The 24,736-nt window shown below is 44.5% G+C and overlaps 1 protein-coding gene across 1 annotated transcript; it reads right to left on the bottom strand.

Moving 5' to 3' along the window:
* Positions 1-1,125: 1,125 nt before the first annotated feature.
* ATP5F1A (ATP synthase F1 subunit alpha) lies at positions 1,126-8,819 on the bottom strand. The gene is made up of 12 exons (XM_044274319.1): positions 8,662-8,819; positions 7,272-7,350; positions 6,792-6,961; positions 6,305-6,478; positions 4,311-4,477; positions 3,532-3,680; positions 3,079-3,230; positions 2,423-2,647; positions 2,024-2,131; positions 1,784-1,928; positions 1,552-1,702; positions 1,126-1,350 (listed from the first exon to the last, which is right to left on the bottom strand). Exons 1-12 carry the CDS (start codon positions 8,719-8,721, stop codon positions 1,272-1,274), a joined length of 1,659 nt encoding a protein of 552 aa, XP_044130254.1. The 5' UTR covers positions 8,722-8,819; the 3' UTR covers positions 1,126-1,271.
* Positions 8,820-24,736: the final 15,917 nt, after the last annotated feature.

Genomic DNA, 24,736 nt, shown 5'->3' with positions numbered 1-24,736 from the left:
GTGTTTCTATCTCCTCTGATGTTAGGGGGTCTATAGATTACACCAAGTATGTTTTCAGCATTTAGATCCCTTTGAATTTCCACCCATAAAGGTTTCCACATATTCACGCACAATTGCCTCTCTCACTAGTCTTCAGATCACTCCTCACATACAGGCACACACCACCAGCTTTTCTATTGACCCGGTCTTTGCTAAATAGTGTAAAACCCTCAATATTAACAGCCCAGTCATGCGATCTGGGATCTTTCAATCCTTTGTCCCATTCACCCTATAGAGATAATATTGGGGTGAACAGGATTTTTGACAGTCCCTGCTGAGCTGACCTCGGGCATAGTTTAGCAGGGAGCTTACTATGGCAGGCCTGGGACGCTTCAGAAGAGTCCAGGCTGCCACTAACTGATTGGATCCCTGCAATTGCATTGCAGGGGTTCCAATCGGAAGGCAGAAGGAGACACATCCCTCTGCCTTACCTCACAGATGTCGTTTGAGGCATCTGAGGGGTTAGATGAGGGTTTGGCATGATAGTCATTCCAAGTCATTGCAGTCAGGTGCCTGCAATATTATACAGCTAGCACCTGCCGAGTATGGAGCAGGCTCACTGCAGCATACATTACCTCAGCCACCGTGATGTATCAGCAAGTCAGTGGCTAAAGGTTAATTTTATCACTGAGATTGACTAAATTTTCAGTTTTGTTTTTGTTAAATTTGGGTCAATATGTTTTAACTGTTGTTATTTACCAACATGAAGCACAAGGTGTAAAATAAATAAAAAAAGTCACTGGAATAACTATTTATTCCTAACTTATTACCACAATGTTACGCATGTCAAATTTAAGCCTGGTCCTGAAGGCTTAAAAAGGGTCTGTCACCAGCGACCTCACCATGTTACCAAGGGCAGCATCAAATCTGTTTCTCACCAATTATAACACTGCCCGTGGTTTGTAGAGCCGTGGTTCCCATGTAAAGCGTGCAAATGGAGCTTAAGTGCAACAATGGCATTGTTGTTGCTCTCAAGACCTGCTCCTCTTGCCAGCCCCAAAACACCCCTGATGGGACAGGCATTGTAATAGAAAAGAATTAAGTGGTGGAAAGAAAAAAAAAATAAAAAATCATAGGAGTCTCCAGTAAAGGTTTCATGGAACATTTTACTCTCCAATTGAGAAATTTCTGTACATTAAAAGCACAAGTGCTTTAATAAGTTTAATGAAAATGGAACCAGGAACAGCATTGACACCAACATTCACGGACTGGAATCGGAAAATGGTGGGAGTTTACTCAAAAGTAGACAGGAAGTTTAATACAATTTCTTTCAGCTTGGCATCTGACTGCTCAGAGATCTTTCCATCAGCCCTAATGAGGAATAAAAACAAAAACTGTTAGTATTAAGACAATGTCAAATCTGCTTAGTAAAAAGGTATTCAGGAAGAATCCCATATTGGACTGAACAGGATAGGATTTTCAGTAAGTTAAGGTATGAAGCATAAACCCCCACAGGTTCTGCATTACAGCCTTCCTGCTTGGCAGCTGTTCTGAAGCCAGATGTGAACGCACCTGATAGTAGCAAGGAGCTCCTGGTGCTGGCTCTTAACGTGTGCCAGGAAAGCACTCTCGAATTTTGTGATCTTGCTTGGTTCCATTTTGTCCAGATGACCCCTAACACCAGCATAGATAACTGTTACCTGTTCTTCGATGGCCATGGGCACTGAAAGGCAAGGCACACGTTCCCATTATAGTAGAAAGCATCAGTTAGCAGCATACAGTGAGATACAAGACTAGCACTTACCATACTGTCCTTGTTTGAGCAGCTCAGTCAGACGGACACCACGGTTCAACAGTTGTTGGGTAGCTGCATCCAAATCAGAGCCAAACTGGGCAAAAGCTGCTACTTCACGGTACTGAGCCAACTCCAGCTTCATGGTACCGGCCACCTGGGAACAGCAATATTAACACTTAGAATACACTCTGTCACAATCATCCTCCAGATACAGCACAGGACCCAGAGTACATGTAAACTGCTACACACCTGCTTCATGGCTCTGGTCTGAGCAGCAGAACCGACACGGGACACAGACAGACCGACATTGATGGCAGGTCGGATACCCTTGTAAAACAATTCAGTCTCCAAGAAGATCTAAGGTGGGAAGAATAAATAATTTATATGCACATTGTACCTTTCCATCTTAAGCATACATTGGACTACATAAATACACTGCAAAACAGGCAGAAGATGCGGCAAAGTGATGCAAGTTGAGCGATTAGTCTAGCAAGTTGCATCAAATTTGACACACCAAATATTTTGTGCACAAATGGCACATTCCATTAACTGAGCTTGCACTTTTTTTTTAACTCTACTTTCCAAAATAGTCCAGCAAAGCATTGTAAACCTCCCCCCCAGTGTGCAAGTGCCACAGCCAACACTCACCTGGCCATCAGTGATGGAAATGACATTGGTTGGGATGTAAGCTGACACATCACCGGCCTGGGTCTCAATGACTGGGAGAGCAGTCAAGGATCCACCACCAAACTGGTCGTTCATTTTAGCAGCCCTTTCCAGCAGACGGGAGTGAAGGTAGAACACATCACCGGGGTAGGCCTCACGACCAGGAGGACGACGCAGCAGCAGAGACATCTGGCGGTAGGCCACAGCCTGGAGACAAAGAATAGCATCAAGCCAAAGATTTGAGTCTAGTTTTCAGGCTAGGGTTTGCTGGAGACATGGGATCATGGAAGGTGTCAGGCTGTGTTCACAGTTGCATTGGGTAACCTAATCTGAGGATGCAGTGGTGTTCGGTCTGTCCAACACTCAGCATTTATGCCAGAACAGGGTAATTGATTAGCCTGCAGGATTCCTAATGCAACTGTGAAGGAAGCCTTACTGCCATTTCAATGATTCCCTATGGAAGAATAGCCACAAGACAATCTGAATTGTGAGGATAGCTGGAGTGGTTTTTTTTTGTCACACAAGGAGCTATGGGGCCCTAGTTTTAAACAAGTTAAAAGACATGAGCAGTCCATGGCTGGTAGGTGGGAGCAGTTTATCAATATATCCTAAAAAAAAAAAAAAAAATGTATATTTACCTGTTTGGACAAGTCATCATAGATGATCAGAGCATGTTTTCCATTGTCTCTGAAATACTCCCCCATGGAGCAACCAGAGTATGGAGCCAAGTACTGCAGGGGAGCAGCATCAGATGCGGTGGCAGACACCACAATTGTGTACTTCATGGCATCTAGGAAGAAAATAAGATAAGCAATACTATGGGAGGAAAAAAATAAAAATGTAAATTATCTGTAGCCATTGCCAGCACTAATTGTATTGATTTTAAGGGTCAATTCCCCTACAATAGATATGGAGCAGAAAATTCTGCAACCGAAAATCTGTTTCAAATTTGCACATTGGGTCATTCTGGCAGCAAGGACACCCATCTCCGCAAGCAGCGTTCAGAAGAATGGAGCAGTAGGAGGTTTCTGCTGCATATGAATTAACCCTTACGTTAACCAGCAGTCCCACATGACCCCAGACAGTATTACCTGCATCAGTCAGCCTCTTCACCAGCTGAGCCACGGTGGATCTCTTCTGACCAATGGCCACATAGATACAGTACAGTTTCTTCTTCTCATCAGTCCCCTCATTGAACCTCTTCTGGTTGATAATGGTATCGATGGCAATGGCGGTTTTGCTGTGAAAGGACAAATGTCAAGGGTTATTTCACATAGCAAATACAACATTCTAGCGTTTTATCACAGCATGCAAGCTGAGCTTCATTCTAGATCTGAATGCACTTATTGCAACATACAGTTGGTCAGATTCCCTTTAACACTCAGATGAGATAAATGCAGGTTTACAATGGCGTAATAACTATGCCAAACACTATGGACATGTATTCCCCCTCCTGCTGTTCCTCACTGGGAACACTAATGGCCACGCATGATCAAAACCACATCCACAAACCTTCCCTGGTGCAGTTCCCATGTGGAAACTAGTGGGTGTCTGCATGTGGATTAGTGTCCTTAAATGGGACTAGTCCATACAAGGACACGCCTCTGATCCCATGGCGCCTCCGCTGTGTTAACAGAAGCTACTGATTCCATGTTTAGTGTAACTGTACTTTTCACACAAGACACCACCAGCACAAAAACGATACCACAGAACAGCAGTCAAGGTAACATGTAAGGGTAGGGGAGACAGAGAATCTGTAATAGTCCTGCTAATAACGCACCTCTCCAGCCACTTATACTGGGCTGCCATTTATCTGAGGGGAACTTTTACTACTCCTGCTCATCTCGCCATGAGAAGTGAACTTTCTTACCCAGTCTGTCTGTCACCAATGATCAGCTCACGCTGTCCACGGCCAATGGGCACCAGACTGTCGACAGCCTTGATTCCAGTCTGCATGGGCTCCCGCACAGAGATACGTGGGATGATGCCAGGGGCCTTCAGTCCAACTCTTCTGCGGATTTTTGATCCAAGTGGGCCCTTTAAGAAAAGCACAGAATAAGTTACATCTTCATGTACACTTCATTTCTCTACTTCTTAGGCTACTTTCACACTATTGTTGTGGATGGATCCCTTCAGATAAAACAGTCTGCATCTGTTCAGAACGGATCCGTTTGTATTATCTTTAACATAGCCAAGACGGATGTGTCTTGACCACCATTGAAAGTCAAAGGAGGACTGATCCGTTTTCTACTGTGCCAGATTGTGTCATAGAAAACAGATCCGTCCACATTGACTTACATTGTGTGCCAGGACAGATCCGTCTGGCTCAGTATCAGACTGACACCAGAACTCTGCAGGCAGCGTTTTGGTTTCCGTCTCCAAAGCAGAATGGAGAGTGAACTGATGCATTATGAGCGGGTCCTTTTCCATTCAGAATGCAAACTGATCCGTTTTGGACCGATCTCACAAACGGAAAGCCAAAACGCCAGTGTAAAAGTAGCCTTAGCAATGCTTATTTCTGCCACTTAAAGGTTTGAGATTCTGATGACCAATGCCATTGGTTGAGGTCCGACACCCAGGACCCCTGCCGAACATGTATTTGAGGCGGCTGCGTCTCTGGCGAGTTCTGTGGACTCCTTGCAGTTTACCAAGCACAGCGCTGTACATTCTATAGTACCTGTGCTTCATACTGCAGCTCAGCCCCATTCAATTTAATAGGACAGAGCTGCACATAGTGCCTAGTCTACGTGACGTCACTGGCCTAAGTCAAGAGCAAAAGTTTAAACAGCTGATCCATGGTGTCAGAAGTTTGCCGATTTTATATTGATGACCTATCAATATCAAAAAACCACCTTAACATTTACCGACCAGAGAACTATATAGAATAAAAAAAAGTGAATGTCCCTTCCAAATAACAAGGGTAGCAGCACCTTCTAGAGGCCTTCAGTCAATGGCTGCTACAAAGCTTCAATCTCAAAATGCATTTGTAGTTTAGCACAGCTGGAGTCCCTGGTTGGAGGCCTTCACTATAAGTGACTGAACCCATTTTATTTCCAATAGTGCTCAGTCTTGAGACCATTTTATCAGTTCAGTCAAGGCCTCTGAACTGATTTCTGAATACAGTTACGAGACAAGGGCCCACTAATCAGATTGCCCCTAGAATACAGTGTAAAGTGGGCCAAAATTTGGTACATTCCTGGTGCCAAACATTGCAGCAGGTTTTAGACACTTCTAAAGCAAAGGTGACCTAAAGCAATGTATTGCACTAGGCTCAGCTTAGAGGGAAAAATGGAAACTGGTCAATGAAAAGGGAAGAGGTTTAAGAAACAATGTGTGACAATAGGCACAAAGTAAGCCAACTGAGTTGGTGTAGAAGTAGTGTAACCATGCACCAAATGTATCACCCAGCAAGAGCCGCTGTGATCAATCTGGCACCTTTAGACTGGTCAAGTTTAAGCAATGTACACTTCACATGTGTGTAGCAAATCTGATACCTAATATCCCATAGCCCCCTGCAAAAATAAGCCGGCAGAAGGAAGATATGACTAAAATATCATGACACTTATTTCCGGTCATTATTGGGGGGGCCCCCAAGGTCAGATCCTGTGACAATCTAGTTCTTGCTAACTATCTCAGCACGATGAGAGTTGTAGTTTGGCAGTAGTAGGAGAGTCACAGGTCATCTGAATGGCCCAGTGGCTGCTGTCCAGTTTGTGACATACAGGGTCCTGCAGTCAGGATGTGCTTCTCCTTCTGCCTGGTCAGAAGTTCGCACTTGACAGATGCTGGGAGCATGGCTGACAGGAAATTAAACCGCATGGGCTTCCAGAAATATAGGCTTTTGCAAAAATAACCCACACTCACCTTGCCATCAATAGCATTTCCCAGGGCGTCCACAACACGGCCAAGCAGCTCTTCGCCGACTGGGACATCCACAATGGCACCAGTTCTCTTCACGATGTCTCCTTCCTTGATGAGTTTGTCGTTACCAAACACGACAACACCAACGTTGTCGGCCTCCAAGTTCAAGGACATACCCTAAGGCACAGAACAGGGACACTCCAGTTCAGATATAGTCTGCAGACATGACACTACCTATTGAGCGTTTAATACTCAGCTCACAGCACAACGCAAGAGTACCATGAGGTACCAGCACGCAGCACCTTCCCCAGCAGTACTGGGACCATCAAAAGCATCATGTAGCATGGTCAGCAGTAGTGAGGGACAATGTCTGATTTATTATGGGGTTAGCTTAATCAATGTTATTTATGCCAAGTGGGGCGCCCCTCCTCCAGTAGATCATAGCTATTGTCAGGTGCTGGAGATCAAAGGAAACTTGAGTGGGAAATACCTTAAGTCCAGAGGAGAACTCCACCATCTCCTCGGCCTGGACATTCCTGAGGCCGTAAACACGGGCAATACCGTCACCAATGGAGAGGACACGACCAGTTTCCTGTAGGTCAGCGCTGGTGTCTGCGCCCAGGATGCGTTCCTCGAGGATGGAGGAGACCTCAGCAGTGCCTGCAGAGAACCATGATCGCCATTTAGTACTTGGAAGTCATGAAAACCTGGACCCACCTTCTCAGTACGAGCACCTCCCCACTATTCAATCCCTTCAGGAGACATCCACCCCGTTACTGACAGCATATCCAAGGCCAATCTTCACAATACTGCAAACCCCCAAAACACACCATTACTAGCCTGTACAAGACCCATTGTTAAGTGTAGGTTCAGCAAAGTCAGTAGAAGTCACAGCCCAGAAGGACACCCTTGACAGTTTAGATACCATGTGTGCAAAACCAACAGCAGCACAGAGGAATAAGACACTCACCGGTCTTCTGGAGCCATGATCCAGATGCATGGATGTTACGGGTGGCAACGAATGCAGCACCAAGGGCCTTCTTAGAGACCTGAAAAAAAAATTATATATATATTTTTTTTTATTAAGTCAAGATATGTAAGGGATATAATAGACGTGATCTCACTGTATAACGTATATGGAAATCTATACAGGAGGCTGGTCCTGAAGGACAAAGTGCAAGACGACAAGGACATGACAAAGCAAGGGCAAATACAGCAGGACTTTACCTCAACACATCACAGGACATTAAGGTGCAAACCACCTACAAGTTATAAGGGTTTCCTGACTTCGCAAACTTATGCACATCTGATCAGAGGGTCCAGTAGGATCCTCCCCAATTAAAAGAACCGAGTCTCACCCCCCCCCCCCCCCCCCCGTATGAATAGAGCAGCAGGTCAAGCGTCTGCACTGCTGATAGACCAAAGTACTGGACTCTTCCTACTGGATCCACTCCTGTCTTAGGCAAAAGAAAACTGCATGTGGGATTCCCGCCTGAACATCAGGTTCATCATAGAATGTCAGTGTAGGAGAGAAGAGTCACAACTCTAGTAAGAAGGTTGAAGGGTCACAACCATCTTGGCATGACTTCTCTGGTATTGGTCTGCCAGCGTGAACCATGTAAACTGAATAAAATAATCTACATACTGATGTTTTAACAGTTGCCAATAAAGTTATACAAGATTATAGACAAAATGCTGCAACACTGCGCACAGGCAGCACCACATGGGGCACAGATTAATCAGGGCCCCCAGTACAGACAGTGGGGGCACAGACTGGTTTATAACAGGGAAAAGCCTGCTGATCAGACTCATTTATCAGCAGCACCACAAAGTCAGAGAAGTGGGCGACACAAGACCCTGCCTGGCTTTCTGCAGTAGAATCCTATTACCAACATGGCCAAAAACAATAATCTAAAAATCCCAATGCAACTATATAAAATGGCTCATCTAAAGGTCCACTCCTGCGGCAAAGGAGTACCAGGAAGGGTATGGGACCTGCACAGGTGTACAGGAGCGGCACATGGGTGCAAGGAGGGGTGGGGGACAAGGGCAGCCCACCTCCATTCATTACAGCTAGCACAAGGCCGGCAGCAGCGCTTGTCACTGCTGACAATGACACCGGCGCCAGTGACCTTCACAGGACACCCGCGGCCTAGGCTGTCACTGCGATCCACGAGCTGTCCTGGAACACAGCCCCGGCTATCCCCTGCCGTCCCCGGTGACGTGTGCAGGAGTCCCTGGTAAGCCCAGGCCGCAGAACACACTGACGAGCAGAGGCGGACTAGGCCAGTGCAGCCATGCTGGGAGGTGCAGCAGAAACCATACAGGAACTGAGTGTAGAAGGAAGCCCCGGAACCTACCAGACCGGCCTGCTTGGGCAGGGAGCGGGCGAGGGTGGCGGCTACCCGGACTGAGAGCATGGTTCCAGCGGCCGGTGAGGATCTAGGTCAGATTAATAGGACGTCCTCCCTGTCGGCCCGTCCGCGTAGACTGAGAAGATGGCGTCCCGGCTGTGAGCTTGTGAAGGGAAGGTCACTCCCGCCCACAGCACGCTCCACCCATTCTAGGAAAAAATGTTTTTTTATTTTATTCAATTAACTTTATTCATCCAAGGGCGAGGGGACATAACAAGAACGACTTGAGCTGTCATTCAGCATGACGTCATGAAATGCCAGCTGTTATTGAACTGACAGTCGCGCAACTTTTTTTTTTTCTTACCAACTTTATACACACACAAGGGCATAGGGCACAGGCTGATGTTTCTTTTTGTCTAATATGGAGTTGCTTCTGGTTGGTCCTCCCTTCAGCAACTCCAATTAAGACAGGGGCAGAACCAACACAAAATACTGCCCCAGCAGAACAAATTACCACAGTGCAGCACAAAATACTGCCCCAGCAGAACCAAGTACCACAGTGCAGCACAAAATACTGCCCCAGCAGAACCAAGTACCACAGTGCAGCACAAAGTACCACCCCAGCAGAACCAAGTACCACAGTCCAGCACAGAATACCGCCCCAGCAGAACCAAGTACCACAGTCCAGCACAGAATATCGCCCCAGCAGAACCAAGTACCACAGTGCAGCACAAAATACTGCCCCAACAGAACCAAGTACCACAGTGCAGCACAATATACTGCCGCAGCAGAACCAAGTACCACAGTGCAGCACAATATACTGCCCCAGCAGAACAAATTACCACAGTGCAGCACAAAATACCGTCCCAGCAGAACCAAGTACTACAGTGCAGCACAAAATATCTCCCCAGCAGAACCATGTACCGAGTGCAACACTAAATACTGCCATAGAAGCTGTCCCTCTGATGTGGTCATCATTAGTTGCACATTCTGTCCCCTGTCTCTAATTAATATATAGTCCATTGGCTTCCATGCCCCCGCTACAGTATTCAACTGTACCACCAACCTGAGGACAGCCATACAACTGAAATCAGGAGGACATCCGCAGCCGCCGGCACGAGCACCTGATTCTCCCAGCGTCAGCATCAGGTCATCAAGTACTTGGCCGGCGGCAGTTAGGAAAGCTTGGGGCAACCCTCTGGGGGTCGGCCCACAGCAAAATTTCCCTGAAGGGTCTATGGTCCGTGTGCCCCACTTCAGTAGTGGGGATGCTAGAATGGAGTTCCTCAAAGGAGGACCTACAGGAGCAACTCCATTCTAGAGAGGTCACTTCTGAAATGACTAGATTAGGTATAAAGTAAAATAAATATAATCTGATGCCAATGTATGAATTGTCTTTTTCACCTTTTTTGTTCTTTATTTAGTTTTTGTTTTTTCTTTTGTCTAACTAAAATTGAGTTATATGGACGTCCATCACTTCTAGGCAGATAGTCGTTATAGGGAGGTCCTCCATTGTAGCTGATGACTACTGAACTGACTCGAATGGAGTTTCTACAGGGACATTCTGTATGTAGGTGTTACAAGTCCCTTCCATACATCTCCTTTGTAAATCATCCATTGAGCCACAATTTACAGGTATCTATAATCCCTGATTCTCATATGTCACCATAAGAAGTCTGTAGTAAATATTATTGGCTGCCCATTTATTAAACTTTTCCTATATTTTTTTTTACATCAGCATATTCTGACCCCCATAACTTTGGTATAATTATGTCCACTGAGCTGTGTGGGGGCTCATTTCTTGCAGGATGATCTGTAGTTTTTATTGATACCATTTTGGTATATTTGATCTCATTTTATTAATTTGTTTGGGGTAAGAGAAGCGTTGAAAAAATGGCGAATAGGCCATTGATACTTTTTCTGTCTCTCTTTAGAGAGACCCAGGGCCAGATTTATCATTACACTTATATCTTGAAAAAAGGATTCTGAGCAAATTTGGGTGGCTCCACGAGTATGTGAGATAGATGGGTGCTGCTATCAAAAATGATTCCCCCTATCATCAAAAGTAAATTGGATCAATAAATACTACTACTGTCAAACCACATTTATCACAGTATTAAAGGACCATTAATAAATCTGACTTAGCCTCATGCAGATCCGCAAAACACGGGAGCCGCCCGTGTGCCTTCCGCAATTTGCGGAACTGAACGGGCAGCCCATTGTAGAAATGCCTATTCTTGTCCGCAAAACGGAGAAGAATAGGACAGGTTATATTTTTTTGCGAGCTACGTAACGGAGCAATGGATGCGGACAGCAAACGGAGTGCTGTCCGCATCTTTTGCGGCCCCATTGAAGTAAATAGGTCCGCACCCGAGCAGCAAAAACTGCAGCTCGGATGCGGACCCGAACAACGGTCATGTGCATGAGGCCTTAGCCAAAAGTGACTTTGGACATATGTAAAAGTGGAGTAAGAAAGATGTAAGTATAGATAGGCACAACCAAATATCTGGGTCATTTGGAAACACAGTTATTTATTACACATCTAATACAATATATAAATGATACAATATATAAAATTCTATCTCTAGTGCATATATGACGTGATATTTATTTGGAACAGAACAACTTTTTGGAAGAGATAAATATCAATGAGTTGAACCTAAGATTTATATCAACCTTATCTAAGACAAATATAGAATATTTAGACCTACAAATCATAGTGGAAAATGATAGCTTAATATGCAACACTGTCTCCAAAAACAGCTACATTAGATACACCAGCTGTCATTTACCAAGATGGCTGATAAATGTACCATTGGGACAGTTCCGAAGATTAAAGTGAAACTGTACCAGAGATAACAAATTTGAGGAAGAGGCTAGCAAATTGAAGGAACAATTGATTCAAAAAGAATACCCACAAACAGTGGTTGATACAGCATTGAGTAAAGTCCAAAAGATGGATAGAAGCATTTTTGTTCAAACAAAAAGACAAAAAAAATGGAAACCCAAACAGAGATGGACTGTAGATTGATTATACCATTTAACCCCCAATATAAGAAAATTCAACATATCTTAAAGAAACACTGGCATTTTATACAAAGAGACAAATGGAAAGGACATTTGGTGCCAATAAACCCGAGTGACATTCACTAAGGCCCCAAATATGGGCATTAAGGTGGCACCATCTATACCAAATAAACGAAAAGCTGGGCCCTTAGTCCAAAAGTGGATAGGATTAAAGGGCTTTTATAGATGTGGGGTGTGCAGCAACTGTTCAACCACCATGTTTCCTAAAAAAAACACAGAAACCATCTCAACCAGTAAAGCATATATTCACAAAATCAGAGATTGTCTGACATGCAGCTCTACTAATGTATAATATATAATTACGTGCCCTTGTAATAAGCAATACGTGGGAAGAACTAAAAGGTCTATAAAAAAAAGAATTTCGGAACACACTGCAAATATCAAAAAAGGGTATGAAAAACACACATTGTCAAAACATTTTAAGGAACATCATAATCAAAACCCCACTGGACTCACCTATGTAGCCATTGATAAATTTAATAGACATTGGAGAGGGGGAAACAATGTGTGTCGTATGTCACGTTTAGAATCTAGACAAATTTTTGAACTCAACACACTTATACCACAGGGCCTAAACGCCGAAATGACGAGGTACCCCGGAGAAATGTATAAATCCGGGGTCTCCCTTACTGGGAGTGCATCACTTCATAAACCACACAATCCTTTATTATGTCCACTATTGGAAAGATGGCTGACTTTATAGATGTATTTTGATAAGTTAGATCTATAACATACAGATTTTGGATAGAAGACAATACAAAACGCAAGCAAGATGAAAACCACACTATAACTGCAATATTAGGCATACTATACCAATATATATGTCTGATCCCAGATCTGTATGTATTTAATCACAAAATTATATTTCGCTAAATACCTGTCAGCAGCAATGAGAAAATATGAATCAGATATATAGAATAGAATGCTTTTGTGTTTCTGGAAACAAAGAAACAAAAAACGCATGTGGGACCAAAAAACGCATTGAAGACGCATCAAAACCGCAATGCCAAGTTACATGCGTTTTTTGTGCGAAAATGTCCCCAAATATGTGTTTTGATGTTCTGGATGACCATTATGCTATTCAAATCTAAGTTTATGCATGCATCTGAGCATGTGGTGTTTTCTGTGTGAAGCAAATGAAGCGTTGGCAATTTGTTTGATACAACAATCCAGTTCCATATATTTAAGATGACCTGCACTTCAATTAAAGATAAGGTATATAAGGGTATGTCTGTTCATAGTTGAGTTACCACTGAAGAAGGAATAAGAAATTATATATACTCCGAAACGCATTTGGTTTGAACAAATTATTCACAAAGTACCCGAGGGTTTCTTTGAAGAAAAGTACAGAGATGCACAATTGAAGCAACAAACAGGATCCTGTCTACAGAACTCTTCCTTACAAGCTTGATTAGCTACAAGTAACAGCTGTCCACAAATCTATATACCCCGGGATTGGAAGCCGGCAAGACTAACAGGGTGAACACGAGATAACTCACGGGATTTACTGCGCAAGTAACGACGATCACGCTGAACACAGGTGGGACGCCACGCAGCGTGAAACTCTGTCCGCAGTTTGGTTGCAATAAACGTGAGTGCCGTGGTTTATGCCGATACTTTGAAAGAACATTTTGCAGATAATTGGGGCAAATATAGAGTGGATTAGTGGCAGCACATACAGGTCCTTCTAAAAAAATTAGCATATTGTGATAAAGTTCATTATTTTCTGTAATGTACTGATAAACATTAGACTTTCATATATTTTAGATTCATTACACACCAACTGAAGTAGTTCAAGCCTTTTATTGTTTTAATATTGATGATTTTGGCATACAGCTCATGAAAACCCCAAATTCCTATCTCAAAAAAGTAGCATATCATGAAAAGGTTCTCTAAACGAGCTATTAACCTAATCATCTGAATCAACTAATTAACTCTAAACACCTGCAAAAGATTCCTGAGGCTTTTAAAAACTCCCAGCCTGGTTCATTACTCAAAACCGCAATCATGGGTAAGACTGCCGACCTGACTGCTGTCCAGAAGGCCATCATTGACACCCTCAAGCAAGAGGGTAAGACACAGAAAGAAATTTCTGAACGAATAGGCTGTTCCCAGAGTGCTGTATCAAGGCACCTCAGTGGGAAGTCTGTGGGAAGGAAAAAGTGTGGCAGAAAACGCTGCACAACGAGAAGAGGTGACCGGACCCTGAGGAAGATTGTGGAGAAGGACCGATTCCAGACCTTGGGGGACCTGCGGAAGCAGTGGACTGAGTCTGGAGTAGAAACATCCAGAGCCACCGTGTACAGGCGTGTGCAGGAAATGGGCTACAGGTGCCGCATTCCCCAGGTCAAGCCACTTTTGAACCAGAAACAGCGGCAGAAGCGCCTGACCTGGGCTACAGAGAAGCAGCACTGGACTGTTGCATGTCATTCGGAAATCAAGGTGCCAGAGTCTGGAGGAAGACTGGGGAGAGGGAAATGCCAAAATGCCTGAAGTCCAGTGTCAAGTACCCACAGTCAGTGATGGTCTGGGGTGCCATGTCAGCTGCTGGTGTTGGTCCACTGTGTTTTATCAAGGGCAGGGTCAATGCAGCTAGCTATCAGGAGATTTTGGAGCACTTCATGCTTCCATCTGCTGAAAAGCTTTATGGAGATGAAGATGTCATTTTTCAGCATGACCTGGCACCTGCTCACAGTGCCCAAACCACTGGTAAATGGTTTACTGACCATGGTATTACTGTGCTCAATTGGCCTGCCAACTCTCCTGACCTGAACCCCATAGAGAATCTGTAGGATATTGGGAAGAGAAAGTTGAGAGACGCAAGACCCAACACTCTGGATGAGCTTAAGGCCGCTATGGAAGCATCCTGGGCCTCCATAACACCTCAGCAGTGCCACAGGCTGATTGCCTCCATGCCACGCCGCATTGAAGCAGTCATTTCTGCAAAAGGATTCCCGACCAAGTATTGAGTGCATAACTGAACATAATTATTTGAAGGTTGACTTTTTTTGTATTAAAAACACTTTTCTTTTATTGGTCGGATGAAATATGCTAATTTTTTTAGATAGGAAATTTGGGTTTTCATGAGCTGTATGCCAAAATCATCAATATTAAAACAATAAAAGGCTTGAACTACTTCAGTTGTGTGTAATGAATCTAAAATATATGAAAGTCTAATGTTTATCAGTACATTACGGAAAATAATGAACTTTATCACAATATGCAAATTTTTTTTGAAGGACCTGTATATCATTCTTTATCATATGAACTCTTGGTGAACACACTGAACGTGTCAGGACGCAAATCATATGATTAACTCATTGTTTTCTCTGGAAGGATGAACAACAAGATCTAATATACAATACCCATATTCATCACCTACGTCTATTTTATTGCATTTCATCTACTTATGTGTTCGTTTTATTTTATTTTAATTTATGGAGATTTTATGGAGGTCAGCCTCTGTTATATTGAGTGACATTCAGCATTCATGTCCCCTTTTCTAACCATTTATAGGTGAACTATATATATGCACCAGAGATAGAATTTAATATATTGCATTAGATGTGTAATAAATAACTGTGTTTCCAAATGACCCAGATATTTGGTTGTGCCTATCTATACTTACATCTTACTCCACTTTTACATATGTCCAAAGTCACTTTTGGCTAAGGCCTCATGCACACGACCGTTGTTCTGGTCCGCATCCGAGCTGCAGTTTTTGCTGCTCGGGTGCGGACCCATTCACTTCAATGGGGCGGCAAAAGATGCGGATAGCACTCCGTTTGCTGTCCGCATCCGTTGCTCCGTTACGTAGCCCCGCAAAAAAATATAACCTGTCCTATTCTTCTCCGTTTTGCGGACAAGAATAGGCATTTCTAGAATGGGCCGTCTGTTCCGTTCCGCAAATTGCGGAAGGCACACACGGGCGGCTTCCGTGTTTTGCGGATCTGCATGAGGCTAATTCAGATAAATTAATGGTCCTTTAAAAAATGAGCCCCTACATTAAACAATTGGGCAAAAAATAAAAAAAAATATGGCTCCCAGAATATGGAGACACTAAAACATGATTTTTTTTGTTTCAAAAATGCTTTTATTGTGTTAAAAGTGAAAAAAAATAAAAAAAGTACACATATTAGGTATCGCCGTGTCCGTAAAAACCAGGTCTATTAAAATATCACATGACCTAACCCCTCAGGTGAACACCGTAAAAACAAAAATACAAAATAAAAATAAAAAAACGTGTCATAAAAGCCAATTTTTGTCACCTTACATCACAAAAAGTGATCTAAAAGTCATATGCAAGCGATCAAAAAGTCATATGCACCCTAAAATAGTACCAATTAAACTGTCATCTCATACCAAAAAAAAAATGAGCCCCTACATAAGACAGTCGCCCAAAAAATAAAAATAAACTATGGCTTACAGGATATGGAGACACTAAAAAAGTCATTTTAAAAAAAAAAATGCTTTATTATGTAAAACTGAAACAACCCAACAAAATAGTTATATTTGGTATTGTTGCGCCTGTAACAACCTGCTTTGTAAAAATACCACATGATCTAACTTGTCAGATGAACATTGTAAAAAAACAAAAATAAAAACAGTGCCAAAACAGCTATTTTGTGTTACTTTGCCTCACAAAAAGTGTAATATAGAGCAACCAAAAATCATATGTACCCTAAAGAGTACCAACAAAACTCCCACCTTATTCCGTAGTTTCAAAAAATGGGATCACTTTTTTGGAGTTTCTACTCTAGGGGTGCATCAGGGGGTCTTCAAATGTAACATGGCAACTTAAAATTATCCCAGTAAAATCTGCCTTCCAAAATCCATATGGCGTTCCTTTTCTTCTGCACCCTGCCGTGTGCCCGTACAGCAGTTTACGACCACATATGGGGTGTTTCTGTAAACTACAGAATCAGGGTAATAAATATTGAGTTTTATTTAACTGTTAACCCTTGCTTTGTTAGCAGAAAAAAATTGATTAAAATGGAAAATCTGCCCAAAAAGTGAAATTTTGAAATTTTATCTACATTTTCCTTTAATTCTTGTGAAAGACCTAAAAGGTTAACAAAGTTAGTAAAATCTGTTTTAAATACCTTGAGGGGTGTGGTTTCTAAAATGGGGCCATTTCAGACCTGAACTGGTCCTTAAAAATTGGGTTTTGGAAATTTTCTTTAAAATTTTAGGATTTGCTTCTAAACTTCTAATGTCCCCAAAAAAAAAAAAATGTCATTCACAAAGATCCAAACATGAAGTAGACATATGGGAAATGTAAAGTAATAACTATTTTAGGAGGTATCACTATCTGTTTTAAAAGCAGAGAAATAAAAAAATATGAAAAATGAAATATTTTGACTCCAATTTACCACTGTCATGAAGAACAATATGTGGCGATAAAATAATCTCAGAATGGCCTGGATAATTAAAAGCGTTTTAGCGGGGGGCGTGGCTAACTGCCGACATGAGCGGCGGCATCTGATCTGAGCTCCGGCTCCCGCTTAGCATCCTGAATAATCCTGAGCATTGACACGGTCTACATACTCACAGAATAGACGGGTGACATTACGAGACCCTACAGAGGCCCAACAGAATCTCATTATGGGTCCCAGCAAAGCTCAAGCGGCGGCTGACCGCCAGAAAGAATATGCGCGCCAAGACTCCCAACATGGCGCCGCGACGACTAGTACGCCCCGCACTCAACATACTCGCGGCCAGGCGGCTCAGCAGGCGATCGACGAAGAGCACGATACCCCAGAGCTCTCGCCGAAGGAGGCGCATGAACAGCTTTTATCAGCGATTCTGGCCTGTCAAACCTCCCTCACTACCAAGATTGATGAGGTACGTGTGGATGTAGGCCTCCTTAGACAAGATGTCCAGCAGCTCAGGGAGCGGGTGAAGGGAGCGGAGGAGAGGATCTCAGACCTGGAGGATCTCACCCGCCCCATGCCAGCCAAGATTCATGCCCTGGAGGACTCGGTCTCCTTGTGGAGGCAAAAGTGTGATGACCTGGAGAACCGAGCCAGGAGGAATAATGTCCGCATTTTGGGCCTGCCGGAGCGCTCGGAGGGGCCTGACCCTGCCACTGTCCTGGAAGCCTGGTTTAAATCTACCTTTCCGGAGGCAGCCTTCTCCATGGCGTACGCAGTAGAGAGGGTCCATAGGGTTCCAGCTCACCCACCGCCACCTGGGGCTCCTCCTAGACCGCTGCTGGCACGTATGCTGAATTGGAAGGATCGTGACCTTATCCTTACACAGGCGAGGAGGAAGCAGACCATCATGTATGAGAACACCAAAGTGTCCTTATTTCCAGATTTTTCCGCCGAGCTTCAGAAAAAGCGTGCGACCTTCGTCTCTGTCAAGAGGAGGCTTCGGGACATGAACTTACCTTACTCCATGGCATACCCCGCCAGGCTGAGAGTGGTGGATGGGGAGAAATCGCACTTCTTTACTGACCCTAGAGAAGCGGATGATTGGGTCGCAAGGAAATCGCGCAGGGTGGCGCTATCTTGAGGTGCGGTATGGCTTTGATACCTCTACTTCTCTCCCGCTTTTCCTGTACTGGGACTTTGTCAGCGGGTCTTGTTGCTCTCTGAGGGTGGTGTGTGGCTACTTATGCTATGTGGACATGTTTAGTCCTGGACTTTACAGTGCTCGTAACAGCCACCTCGGAGTGAGTTTTGCTTTTACCTTGTTATGTCATTCGTTATATGTCACTATGCTATACAATATTATGGGGGCTGGTCAGATACCTGCATGGTTTTGCTACCACCTTGTACTATGCAGGTCCCTGATTTTGCTGCCACAGGGAAATCAACTTCCCATTCTGGGCGAAATGCACGTTATTGCACTATTTGTTTTTGGCATGTCCTGTTTTGCCTTATGTTTGTATACTTAGTTTGGGCATTAAGTGGTACACCATTTAGTACAATTAGGAAAGAGGTTGTGATTAGTGAAGTGGTGGGAGGAGGCTGCTCGACTTTGCAGCAGGAGTGTAGACCAGTGTTGATCTGTGAGGTGCGAATGCTATGGCCGCCTTAAATTTAATGTCCTGGAACGTGAGAGGGCTTGGTGATGCGGGTAAAAGGTTGTCTGTTTTTACACATGTCCGCCGATATGCTCCTCACATACTTAGTCTTCAGGAGACCCACTTGACACCTGATACTGCCGCTAGGCTGCGGAAATCGTGGGTTCAATGTGCATATCACTCATATGGTACCTCTCATTCCAGGGGCGTGTCTCTGTTAATTAACCGCTTCTGTCAGATGGGAGCTACACTACGACTGAGTGCGACACGGAGGGTAGATATGTGTTTGCTTATGCAGCATGTGAATGGCGCTCCGTTTGTGATCCTGAGCGTTTACTGTCCCCCCCCTGCTGACCTAACCATTCTACAAACTGCACTCCTGTTTGCAGCTCAATTTCCGCAATGCAAAACTTTTGTGTGTGGGGGACATTAATATGGTCATGGATTCACGGAGGGACCGCTTCCATGCTTCCCCGGCCTCGCCGGCTCGTGGCCCCCCTACTTTGCTGGCGGCTTGGGCTGGAGAGGTGGGCTGGCTAGACTTCTGGAGAGAGAAACACCCAGATCTAGTAGAATATTCCTGTTTTACTCCTTCCCAAGGAGCTTTGTCCAGAATAGACTACATGTTCGGATCCCCTGAAGCCTACTTGGAGTTGTCCGACGTTTTTTATGGCCCTCAAAATGTGTCTGATCATGCGCCCTTAATCGCGCAGTTTAATGTCGCACAGGGAATGACTCCCCGTTTGAAAATGAAAATTCATCCATTCTGGTTGACCCTATTGAATGAGCAGGATAGGATACCGGACCAACTGCAGGTTTTCCTGGGGGTGCATGATGCTGAGACGAATGCCCTCCTTCTATGGGAAACGATGAAGGCATACCTGAGGGGATGTCTTAAATCATCGATTTCTTTTATCAAGAGGGATACTAGGAAAAAAGAGGACTCCCTTAATGCCTGCGTTAGGGAAGCTGAAGCTAGGTTCCTGTCAGATCCTCGGAGACACATAGGCAGGATTGGCTGTTGAAAGGCAGGATGTACTTAGTTCCACCTGCATGAAAAGAGTAATCGCAGGCTATTCTTTTATAAGCAGCAGGCCTTTGAGGTAGGAAATAAGGCGGGGAGACTTCTGGCTCAAATAGTGCATAGAAATACCTCTGCACCACCGGTTTTACGTATTCAGGCTCTGGATGGAGTGATTCAAAGACTCTGTACCGGACATAGTGGCGTGTTTTGCTGACTTCTATCGTGAGTTATATCAATCACGAGTGTCTTACTCAGAGACGGAACTTGAGCATTACCTGGATGAGATATCTTGTCCATCACTCTCAATGGAAGACAGCAACCTACTGGAGGAAGACATAACTCTGGAGGAGATACAAGCCGCAATTGCTGGTTTGGCAAATGGGAAATCTCCTGGCCCTGACGGGCTTCCTCTGGAGGTATACTCCAGGTATGTTGACATCCTTGGTCCTCAACTGAGAGAGATGTTAAAGGAAGCGTGGCGTCTTGGTAAACTTCCGGACTCTCTATATGAAGCGTCCATAGTGGTGATTCTCAAACCGGACAAAGAGCCGATGGACTGTGCCTCCTATCGGCCGATATCTTTGCTGAATCTGGATTACAAAATCCTGACAAAGATCTTGGCCAATAGGTTGAACAAAGTGGTATCTAGCATAATCCACTGCGATCAAACTGGGTTCATACCAGGAAGGTCTACTTCTAGCAACATCCGCAGAGCGCAAATCATAGCCCAAATTGGTGCCTGCCAGGGGAGACAGTGGGCGATGGCTTCGCTAGACTACGGCCAAGGCCTTCGACTCGCTAGGAGTGGCCGTACCTGCTGAGGGTAGTTGGGGAGGTTTGGCTTCGGTCCCTAAGTTCTTACAATGGATTCGGATATTATACAATAATCCGAGAGCTAGTATCTTAGTTAATGGCACGGCCTCCCCCTGCTTCCCACTGCAGAGGGGCACGAGGCAGGGCTGTCCTCTCTCTCCCCTATTATTTGCAATTGCCATCGAACACCTGGCTTTGCGTATCCGCCTTGACTCGACATTTAAGGGGGTTGGGTTGGGGGGGAGAGAGGACAGAGTAGGCCTGTATGCAGACGACCTTATACTGTATATGAGTGACATGGATACCTCCTTACCTCGAGCGATCGCGATTATAGAGCAATTCAGTCCATTTCTCTAGGGTTGCACATTAATTGGGCTAAGTCTGCCCTGATGCCTTTATGGCGATCCGATTGGCCTGCAGTTCATCATAACCTTAGGGTAGTAGACCACTTTAAATATCTAGGGATTATCATTACCAGAGTACCAGGTGACTCTTACTCCAGGAACGTTGTCCCCCTGGAGGCCATATTCACTGAGAAGTTCAAGGTGTGGAAAACTCTTCCTCTGTCTGTTATGGGCAGGATTAACCTGATCAAAATGGTCTTGTTGCCTAAAGGGCTGTATGTTTTGGAACATGCGTGCACCCCTGTACCACGGAATCTATTGGACCGGCTCCATTCCTCAATGATTCAATTCATCTGGGGCAGAGCCAGGCACAAACTTGCCATGAATACATTACAGAGGCCCAAAGCGCAGGGGGGGGGCGTCGCTGCCGAATTTCCATCTGTACTTTCTGGCAGGACAACTAAGGTTCTTGGCCGGGTGGGTCAACGGGAAGCCCTTGCAGAACATGGAATACTACTTACAGCAACACCTGGACATATCTAACTTGTGGCCAGTGCTGGAGAAGGCTGGCTCCTTGTCGAGACGGTTATTACCGATACATAGGTTGGCACAACAAGTCTGGAGGGATGCTAAACTGAGGCAGTACCAAGACTGGCCTGACACCATACCTTTATGGGATAACCCTTTATTCCCCCACCTGCAAGGGATAGCGGGTACACACGCTTGGGCAGAGGCCGGAATTATAGCTTTGCGGGATTTGTATAGTGGAGGCGTCCTACGCTCCTTCTCTCAAATCCAAGAACGATATGGTTTAGCACGCACCCAATTCTTTAAATATCTACAGATTAGGCATGCTCTGCAAGAACAATTTAGGGATAGAAACAGGGCCATCTCTTCTTACCCCCTTATAGGAGTTATTAAATCTCAGGGACCCCGGGGCGTAATATCTGTGCTTTACACCCATCTCCTAGAGAATCACATATCTGCGCAACCTATACTGGCTGAGGCAAGGTGGAAAGGGAATATCCCGCTTCTCTCGGCGGAGGATTGGTCAGAGGCGGTAACTAGGGTATCTCCCTCGATCAATAATAGGTTGATCCAGTTATTTATGTTACACCGCAGCTACTTAACCCCCACTAGGTTGCACAGGATGGGGAGACTTCCCCATTCCGACTGCTTGAGGTGTTCTCATATAACGCGGATTTTTGGCATATGATGTGGGACTGTGTTCACATTAAGTCATATTGGCAGGCGGTACTGGGAGTGCTTTCATCATTGGGCCTAGGTCCTGTTCCACTATGTCCCAAGGTGTGTCTGTTGGGTATCCTAGACAATGATGGCTGGACTCATTATAACAAGATATTTTTAAGTGAATCCCTGTTTTTGGCCCGTAAGGTTATTGCCCTCAAATGGATGGCGGATGATTTCCCGACTTTGGGGATATGGAAAAGGTTGGTTAATCAGGTGATCCCCTTTGAGAAAGTGATCTATGTCAATAGAAAGTGTCCGGATAAGTTCCAGAAAGTATGGGGTTTATGGTGTGACTCGCACTCAACAACCTCAATGGGGTCTGCAGTCTCTATTGGTCCTGGATAGGATCGATATAAATTTTCTTTTTCCGTTTTGCCCTATTCGGTTTATTGTATCTCTGATGTATAAGCCCTGAAATGATGCACCTTCTCTTCATTTGACCGATTGTGTATGTATCAATGTCTTTCCATGTGACCGGATCTGTACTATGTTTTGGTATCCTGTCTATGCAACTGTACCACTGATATGCCTTGTTACTCTTTTTCAATAAAACGAGTAAAAAAAAAAAAAAAGCGTTTTAGCGTTATCATATTGTAAAAAATGGTCTGGTCCTTAACCCCTTAAGGACACAGGGCGTACAGGTACGCCCTTGTGCCCTGGTACTTAAGGACACAGGGCGTACATGTACGCCCTGTGCATTTTCGATCACTGCCGTGCGGCTGGCAGTGATCGGAACCCGGTGCCTGCTCAAATCATTGAGCAGGCACCTAGGCTAAATGCGCGGGGGGGGTCCCGTGACCCCCCCATGTCGGCGATCGCGGCAAACCGCAGGTCAATTCAGACCTGCGGGTTGCTGCGATATCTGCAGTTTATGATCCCCGCGGTCCCTGACCGCGGGGATCAGAAACTTTAGGTTTCAAAACGTTGTCCAGTATTCCTCCCCCTGCACCCCTGAGTTATTTGGGCACGGTGGGAGGTGCAGGGGGAGGGTTGCGGGCGGTGCGGGCGGTGCGGGAGGCGGGCGGTGCGGTAGGCGGGATCGCGATCCCCCGCCCGCCTCCCATTGCGTAATCGTTGGCGTCTAGTGGGTATACCAGGGTGCCAGCACATTGCTGGCACCCTGGTATAAACGGCTGACATCGGTGATGCGATGTCAGCCGTTTAACCCTTTCCATACAGCGGTCCGTACGGACCGCTGTATGGAAAAGGTTAACAGTAAGAGGGAGCTCCCTCCCTCTCCCATCGGGGGGCTGCTGTGCCTTTGCAGTCCCCCGAATGGAGAGGGAGAGAGCCCCCAGACAGCCCCCCCAGAGCCCCGTCCTTACCCTTCCCCGTCTGCGCAGCTCTGGCCACTACTGAGCAGACGGGGAAGGTTCCCATGACAACAGGACGCCTGCTCAGGCGTCCTGCTGTCCATGGTGCTGAACAGATCTATGCTGAAAGGCATAGATCTGTTCAGACAAAGTGTAAAATACAGTATAGTACTATATATTGTACTGTACTGTATTATGTAGACATCAGACCCACTGGATCTTCAAGAACCAAGTGGGTCTGGGTCAAAAAAAAAGTGAAAAAAGTGAAAAATAAAGTAAAAATCAAAAAACACATTTATCACTGATTAAAAATGAAAGAAATAAAATTCCCTACACATGTTTGGTATCGCCGCGTCCGTAACGACCTGATCTATAAAACGGTAATGTTACTTTACCCGAACGGTGAACGCCATAAAAATAAAAAATTAAAAACTATGATGAAATTGGAATTTTGCCCACCTTACTTCCCAAAAAAGGTAATAAAAGTGATCAAAAAAGTCGCATCTATGCCAAAATTGTAACAATCAAACCGATTATCTCATCCCGCAAAAATCATACCCTACCCAAGATAATCGCCCAAAAACTGAAAAAGTTATGGCTCTTACACTATGGAAACACTAAAACATGATTTCTTTTGTTTCAAAAATGAAATCATTGTGTAAAACTTACATAAATAAAAAAAAGTATACATATTAGGTATCGCCGCGTCCGTATTCACCGGCTCTATAAAAATATCACATGACCTAACCCCTCAGATGACCACCGTAAAAAAATAAAAATAAAAACGGTGTAAAAAAAGCCATTTTTGTCATCTTCCGTCACAAAAAGTGTAATAGCAAGCAATCAAAAAGTCATGTGCACCCCAAAATAGTGCCAATCAAACCGTCATCTCATCCCACAAAAAATGAGACCCTACTTAAGATAATCGCCCAAAAATTTAAAAAACTATGGCTCTTAGGCTATGGAGACACTAAAACATTTTTTTTGTTTTAAAAATGAAATTATTGTGTAAAACGTACATAAATAAAAAAAATTGTATACATATTGGGTATCACCGCGTCCGTGACAACCTGCTCTATAAAATTACCACATGATCTAACCTGTCAGATGAATGGTGTAAATAACAAAAAAAAAAAAAACGGTGCCAAAAAAGCAATTTCTTGTTACCTTGCCGCACAAAAAGTGTAATATAGAGCAACCAAAAATCATATGTACCCTA

The sequence above is a fragment of the Bufo gargarizans genome, unplaced genomic scaffold (assembly GCF_014858855.1).
Source record: "Bufo gargarizans isolate SCDJY-AF-19 unplaced genomic scaffold, ASM1485885v1 original_scaffold_1649_pilon, whole genome shotgun sequence".
NCBI classification, from domain to species: domain Eukaryota; kingdom Metazoa; phylum Chordata; class Amphibia; order Anura; family Bufonidae; genus Bufo; species Bufo gargarizans.
Note: the sequence above shows the minus strand (reverse complement) of the source record. Positions and strands in the feature narration are given on the sequence as shown.